Genomic DNA, 8,278 nt, shown 5'->3' on the forward strand with positions numbered 1-8,278 from the left:
CCAGATCTGTTTGTGGACTCTATTTTCGTGCAAGCCCATTGAAGATCAAGGCCTGCTGAAGAACGACTATTTAAGGAGTGTTAACCCTAGTTGCTAAGTGTGCGTTTGGCACCATTTGGTGGTGTTTTTAGAGTTTGTGGTTGTGAGTCCTTATTGTGTTATTTGTACACCACTCTACTGCCTCCATTGATGATCATATGACATAGAGTTGGTTTGTTTAGTTGAGTCGTAATCTCTTCATCTTTATCTTGTTGTTCGTTGTTTCAATCATTGTGGCAGTGATTGTGTGTGAGAAAGTGAGAGGGGGTTCTCATACTTAGGGGGAGACCCAAGTAATAAACAACGGGTAGGAATAAGTAGAAAGACTGTGAACAAGGGTTGTTCAATTAAGACCTTTTGTACTTGATTCTCTATAGTAGTGGATTATCTTTCTCGGGCTGAAACCCTCCAGATGTAGGTGACGTTGCACCGAATTGGGTTAACAATTCATGTGTCTTGTTTACTTATGCTTTTAAAGTTTCTGTTGTTACTGCTAGTAAGTTGTCGAACCGGTTGTCCTAGCATCGCGTAGAACATCTGTCTTGTGCGAGAACCAGAATTTCAGACCTCATTTAGTGTTGGGCCGACCCTGTAAATACTATGTATGTGTCAATAGTAAAAACATAATTTATTAGTAGATAAGATTTTAACTTGCATTTTGGATTATTTTTCTATATTGTATAATTTACTTATATGAGAGGGTTGATCTCATAACTTTTATTTTCATGAATTAAAGTTGTGTTTCGGTCCACTTAAAAAAAAAAAAGAGTTGTGTTTGGAGAAAAAAGTTGTCGAGAAATTTTTTCTTAAAAGAAAACATTAAATAACGTGAGATGTAAAAGAAAATACATGTAATCATATAAAAATGATTCCAGTATGATACATGTACAACTAAATATTGCATTTTTTTCTTTATCAATTTTTTTCGGTCATATCCCATCACCATCTCCATTCCTATCATTTTAACTTTTGGCTCCTAGCATTATTCATGTGGGCCTGAAGTGCTATACATAAGCTCTATAAATCACTGATGAAGATTTCGCTCCAACCATGAAGTTTTACTTAGATTTTTAATTAAGCACCATTTTTCTGATCCCGCAACACAACATTATTTATATTTTTTATTTCCATAAAGCAAAATTCATAAAGTAAGATAAGAGAGAAAATAATACCATCTTCGTTTCAAAACACGCATGTTAAGAAATGTAATAAGTGTTGTTAATTTTTTAAAATATTTTAGTTGGTTTCTTATTTTAAATGTAGTGTTATATCTCTTCATTTATTCGTTTTATAGGGGTATTATATGGAAAAATATCATTTAATGCTTTATTGGAAGTCAAAGTTGATAGTTATGATGAAACAAAACAAATCTTTCAAAGTGGACAATTATTTTAAAACGGGGATAATATTTTTTTTTTTTTTTGCTAAGAACTCATACTCCTTCCGTTCCTTTTCATCTGCCCACTTTAGGTGGTGGCACATAGATCAAGAGTGTAATTAATTTTGCTGAATGTTAGAAAAGTTGAGCATGCTTTTACTATTATACCCTTTAAATTGTGTTTTATCTCTCCTAATTTATTGTTATGATAAAGGTATTAGTTGTAAAAATATTATCTAATGTTCTCTTAAAATACTAAATAGATAGTTAAATAGGAACAAATTATTTTTTTAAAGTGAACAGATAAATAAGAACGGAAGGAGTAAAAGAAAGTCATTTGACCAAGAACTGATTCTACATCAACACTCTCGAATGCTTGAGAACCAAATTTTTAATTATTAGTCTAACAAATTATATTTTCTTTATCAGAGCCGACCTCTCCCAGTACGGTGTGGTTCGGGGACAAACCAAGCGTAAGTTGGTGGGCCTGTGACGTCCGGGGCCGACGAGGGCGGGAGTGATCGCCGGTGCAGTGAGGCACGGACAAGGAGCGGCTCCTGGCAGACTTCTAGGCGGAAGGGCACATGAATGAACCGATCTCGCACCCGAACAAAAGGTATTCCGAGACTGTATAGGTATGAGACTATACTGTTGAGGAGGACATAAATGATTTGATTGATACTACTCATGACAACAAGTTGCAACTTCTTTTCGGGAGCCCAACTCATAAGAACTTCATGGTTAAGTGTGCTAGCTTTGGAGTAATATTGAGATGGGTGACCTTCTGAGAAGTTTTCTCAGGAAGTGCCCAAATGAGGACAAAGCGCGCTGAAAAGACTCACGCGTGTTGTTACCGTGAGACCAATCGTCAAATCGGGATGTTACACTAATAATATAAACTCATAGAATAAATTGAAATCATTTGATTCATATCTCACCTCTCTCTTCAATTTCTCTCTCTCCAATAAAATAAGATAAAGAAGTATGTAATATCAATCAAGAATCAGAGCTTGTTTCCTTCTCTCTTTCCTTTTCAATTTTCTTTCAAGGCTGTTGTCTTCATCAACAGTAACCTCCAAAACTCATAGACACTAATAAAAAAATGCAAAATTTTCTGAGAAAACAATAATATCAATTGCTCCTCCTCCAAGTACAGTACTTTTGCCCAAATTATAAGTATACTGGTCTTTTATTTCTTTCAGCAAATCTCCACCCCTTACTCTCACTCACTCACTCTGGTCACTATCTTATGAACCCTAGAACATGAAAAAACAAAGCTGAAAACAATAACTTTGGATCTGCAAAGCCAAAGGGTCAAGCACACTCAAGTTGTTCTAGCTAGCTTCCTCATCTCCATGGATTCAATTCAAGAATTTATGGAGTCATGTAACTCTCATGACAACACCAACTGCAGCCTCAGCAACACCACCAGCAACAGCTTAATTGTTGGTGGCTCCTCCCCTTCTGCTTCTGTCACCACCACTAGCAGCCGCTATGAGAATCAGAAACGCCGTGACTGGAACACTTTTGGCCAATACCTCAAGAATCACCGCCCTCCTCTCTCCCTGTCTAGATGCAGTGGTGCACATGTTCTTGAATTTCTCCGGTATACACACACTCTACCTTGTTGCCTTGCACTTCTCTCACCATATTTAGATCCTGCATGTTTAGAAATCTTTTGAAAATTGATAGTAAAGCTAAAATCAATTTTAAGAAGAGGCAGAAGAAGCTTTTCTGAATACTTTCTGTGTTTCAAAATTGATTCTGTGAAAAAACAAGCTACAGAGCAAAACATGCTATTAATCTTCCCCATAATCACTTGTTCTCAACTGATCTTTCAGTTTATTTGGAAATCATTCTATATTAATTAATTTTAAACTAAAACTCTTTTTGGACTGAAGGTTCTTTAAGTACCTTATGAATATATATTAAAATTGATTATGAAAAAAGAGAAACAGATCGAAACATGGTTATATGGTATTAATAGCTTCATGAAAATTTCCAAATACTCGGTTCCTGGTTCCAGAATCACTACGATCTCCATAGACAAAAGCTATTATCTTCTGTCGAACATGGAAAGTTTCCAAACATACATATTTGGATACTGTCACGGTGGACAAAAGTTACTTCCCTGAACTTTTGGAATTGTCAAGTACTGTGATTCTGGTTTCACCATCGTCTCACTGGATATGATCTTATGATTTTGTTTTTCCTTTTCATTTTTGTTGTTGAGTTGTTATGATCTTGATGTAGGTATCTGGACCAATTTGGAAAGACCAAAGTCCACACTCCGATGTGTCCTTTCTATGGGCATCCAAACCCTCCAGCTCCATGTCCATGTCCCCTTCGCCAAGCTTGGGGGAGCCTCGATGCTCTCATAGGTCGCCTGAGGGCAGCTTTTGAGGAAAATGGAGGGAAGCCTGAGACAAATCCATTCGGAGCGCGAGCGGTGAGGCTCTACCTTCGTGAGGTTCGTGATCTGCAGTCCAAAGCAAGAGGGATCAGTTATGAGAAGAAGAAGAGGAAGCGTCCACACCCACAGCAGCAGCAGCAACAACAGCAACCACTTCAAGTACTTCCACATCATCATCACCAGCTTCAGCTTCCACCTCCAGGTGCAAGTATTCGTCATCAGTAAGTTAACCTATTACTCTCATTCCATGGAAGAAAAAGCTCTACTCTCTTCCAAAACCATGACTTGGCCCTTCAAGTGAGTCTGGTGCACGGTTCTGACACATTCACACTTCACTATCTTTTCCATTCACATTTTCCATCTATTTATCACTACTTTTCCTACCAGATCATCTATCATATCATTTATTTCCCTATCTTCTATTCCTATATATATCATCAGGTGTGAGTGGAAATGAGTTGTCAGTGAAGCTTTGTCTAGTTCATGGATTGAGGGTCTTTCTCTAATTTTAGTAGTATATTTAGGGTTTTCTATTTTCTCCCTCACTTTCTCCTGGATATGACTTCTGAAAGATTTCTGGTCCATGTAGACTGGCTTTTGTTGTTTTGCTATATCCAGGTTGGTATGGCAGAAACAAATGGTTAAAGATCTGGGATATGTTATGTTATGAATCTGCTTTTAATTAATAACAACAGTGTGGTTACTGCCTTACTGGTAGTGAACTTCTGGTGGGAGCACCTGAAAAGTGAATGTACATGGAGGCCATTATCCTTGTGAGGAACCAAAAGCAATGCATCATTATTATTAGTTCTATACTTCTATTCTATATGAATGTACTTGCAGCTATATTTCCTAGTTCAACTCTACATGTATGTTCTTCAAGCTTAGACTTGCTCAATGCTGATTATATATTCTGCCTCAGATCATTCTCACCTTTTGATTTTTATCTGTTTTGAAATCCTTATATAATTCTGAGAGAAATTTAATTTGTTGTGTGCTAGAATAGATTTTAAGAAAAAATATGCTGATCTAAACATGCTAATTAAGTATTAATTTAATAATTTGTCAATTTAACTGAATGAGATTGCTAGCGCTTCAATGCCCCCAAGTATTTGTTTGAACTTTGAAGCTTTGGGTAGTAAGTCACTTCCATACATTAATTATATTTGCATCTCTTCTATATAAAATGTCTCCTAATGACGGTGATTAATTGTTCATATACTACATAGATTGAATTATTAGTACTATTTGCTCGATTCCTTTTCTCTTCCAAGTTGCAACCTTTTATTACTTTACTGTCTCCTTCAATGGTGTTGTGTGGACAAATAATGATGGATCAGTTGTGAATAAATAGACATTAAATAATGGAGACATATTTCATACATTTTGTTTTTCTCTCCATGACTATCTCTGATTTAAAAATCATATCAATATATTATATATTTATTTTTTATCTTTCTTTCTCAGCCTGTATATCTGCATCCAATAGTTGTGTGCAAAAAATTTCCATGACCTGAAGCTTAATCATAATCAGTTGTGTGTTTCAGAATTCAGACTGACAAGTAATTTTTTTTTTTGGTTACTGCCATGAATTGAAGAGTAACTGCTGACCGTTACCTTGGTCAATTTGATTGATGATAATACTAGTGTGGTTTATCAATGTGTGCAGTAGTGCTGTCATTTCAGTTGAAGGGAAATGTCGAAAAAAGGAAAATTAATGGCAGACAAAGTAATTAATTCTAACATGACCGAACTTCTATTTTTAGTTTTTTTACGTATCTGCTCTCAGCTGCAGCCTGTGTACGTGATCCCAAAATTCATCTCGATCCGGGGTCTACCAAGAATCCCAATTAATCACAAATTCCTTCTAGTACTAGAAGATCTTAATACAAATTTAATATTTGAAATTGTAGCTAGATAGTTTAACTTTTTATGCACTTGGTTAGTTGATAGTTCAATTCTTGGGCGTCATGCATGAAAAATAATTTGTTACGAAAAACGAATATAATTAATATGATTTTAAAGCTTTAAAAAAATTAATTTTATAATTGTCCTGTGTGAGATATTAAAATTACGTGCAACCAAAAATAATAATTTAACACATTTATATTTGTTTTCCCATAGTTTTATCTTTACTCTTTCTTTTTAACACGTGCGGAGATGAATTAAGGGGGTGAATGATTTTTTTCCATCATAATAAGTTATCAGTTCTCATTTCCTTTTCAGTTAGGTTATGCCATCCAGAATGGAAGCCCTTCAATCACACTAACTATCATGGAATAAATGATGTAGCAATTAGCTAGGTTTGCTTAATTTTCCACTTTAATTAGTTAGATGTAGCAAAGGGCAGAAACTTATTACGTCCAATAGTCAAAGACTTAGCTTTTTCAAGGTGAATAGGAAAGGAGTTTTGATTCACACTCCGTTTTTTTCTTCTTTATCATTTCTAGTCTTTTTTTTATCTTTTTTTTTTCCTTATCAAATCATCTATCATATCTTTCATTTTTTTTTTTATCTCTAACTTAGTATTAGTGTGATAGGAGTGTATGAATATTTATTCAGCAGGGAGAGACACATCCAAATTAATAAGCGAGAGATAAAGAACAAAGTGTGATGTAAGGTGATGTTCATACTATATGAGTGCTTAAAAGTTACAATTGATTTAAGAAAAATTTCAGTGCTTGAGAAAAGTTCAGATTACCTTTTATTTCATCAAAAATCAATTTTAAAACTCAAGCTTTTTACTATGTTTGGATCAACTTTCTTAAAGTTAATTAAGTTAATTCTGACACTAATAAGTTATTCATAGAAATTTATTCCTAAAGTACTTTTTTTTTTGTTAAGCCAAATTGATATAAATAAAGAGTACTATGGGTACTCCAACCAAGTACAAAAGAAATAATACAAAAAGAACAAACGATAGCTACTTTTAGTTATATAATCAAAATTCTAGAAGAATATATAATTATTCATTCACATAATTTATCCCAAAAATTAATTATATTTTTAGAATCAATTGTAACTAAATATGAAAGAATTAAGCAACTTTTATAGGTGAGAATTGATCATACAAAAAAAAATCTAATTCAAACATGTTATTTGCTTCATCAAAGCTTATTAAGCAAACTTGTCAGATAAGAGAGAATACAAAAAAGTCAGTAACGTAGAGGAAAAAGTGAGAGAAAGTACATTGACAGATCCTCATTGATGTATGATTTTTTCTTAATCAATTCATCGAGCGGACAAACCTGTCTAAAAATATAGTTTTGGTCATCTATGTGTTTCCATCCATTTCGATTTTGTGATTATGTTGACTCATAAAGAGGATTTTTTTTATTCCTCAATCCCTCTCTACGTTCATGAAGAGGTGCCTATTGTACCTCCATTTGGCCAAGGTGACAATGCCCAATAGGACAAAGGATAGATGTTCAAGAGATTAATGAACCTTCTTAATTATTTTCCAATTTAAGTGATTCTAGTGGGGGATGCATGAGACTACCACTTAGAGACATGGAGAATCTATTCCTTCCGCGAATCATTTAGGTGTATTATTTTGTAAGCTTAGACTTTAGCAAGTCATGTCTGGTGAGAGTGAAAGATAGATATCACTACTACAAGAATACAAGAATGTGATAATTCAGCGTATAAATTTAGTGTTGATCAGACTCCAGCGCTAAATTTGATTTTTTACGTCAGCGAAACTGTCCTCGAAGAAAAGGAAAAGAATCACTTAAATTTTGTGTCAGTCAAATCGACAGTAATTAGTGTCGGAGTTTAACAACTTAGTTTCAGTAAAAATATACGCTAAAATCACGGGCCAACATAGATCATCAAATATGAGACAAATAACGTCGGTTGATTTCGATGCTACATCCACCAACCAATTTAGCATTGGCATGGTGTGCATCGACAATAAGTGTACCACTCACTTCATGGGCGGAAATGTTAGCGTTGACCTAACCGATGCTAAAAGCTACCAATTTCTCGATTCTGATTTTCTTATAAACCTCATTTTGCCAAAATTTTCCCCAAACCCTATGCTCTTCTGCCCTCCGCCTTCTCTGTCGTTCATCCTCATCACCCTCCTTCTCGTCACCACCTTCTTACCCCTTTCCCATCACCCTTCGCTGTCACCCATCGATGACCCTCCTCCACTGCCCCTCGCCATCACTTCCACCCTTACCGCTGCACCCTCTCCACCTCTATGAACCGCCCTCGTCCCCTCCAGCACTATCACTCTCCCTCCGGTAACCCTCACCCTCCCTCTAGCGATTTTACTTGTTATGCCCCCTCCAAAAGACAAGTGTACTCCTAATATATGGAAAGAGACATTCCCGCACGACATGGAAATGGACGACACACAATATATGACAACAGACCGTCTCAAAGCTCGTAAAAAATCATGAAATTGGTTAGCGATGTGTTGCTCATTTACTGTTTTTTACCGA

The 8,278-nt window shown here is 35.4% G+C and overlaps 1 protein-coding gene across 1 annotated transcript; it reads left to right on the forward strand.

Annotated features, from left to right (window-relative positions):
- The first annotated feature begins 2,494 nt into the window (after positions 1 to 2,494).
- LOC130721124 (protein LIGHT-DEPENDENT SHORT HYPOCOTYLS 4-like) lies at positions 2,495 to 4,774 on the forward strand. Its single transcript, XM_057571858.1, has 2 exons — positions 2,495 to 3,023; positions 3,671 to 4,774. The coding sequence occupies exons 1-2, from the start codon at positions 2,773 to 2,775 to the stop codon at positions 4,053 to 4,055; spliced, it is 636 nt and encodes a 211-aa protein (XP_057427841.1). The 5' UTR covers positions 2,495 to 2,772; the 3' UTR covers positions 4,056 to 4,774.
- The last annotated feature ends 3,504 nt before the right edge of the window (positions 4,775 to 8,278 follow it).

The sequence above is a fragment of the Lotus japonicus genome, chromosome 5 (genome assembly GCF_012489685.1).
Source record: "Lotus japonicus ecotype B-129 chromosome 5, LjGifu_v1.2".
In the NCBI taxonomy this organism is placed as follows: domain Eukaryota; kingdom Viridiplantae; phylum Streptophyta; class Magnoliopsida; order Fabales; family Fabaceae; genus Lotus; species Lotus japonicus.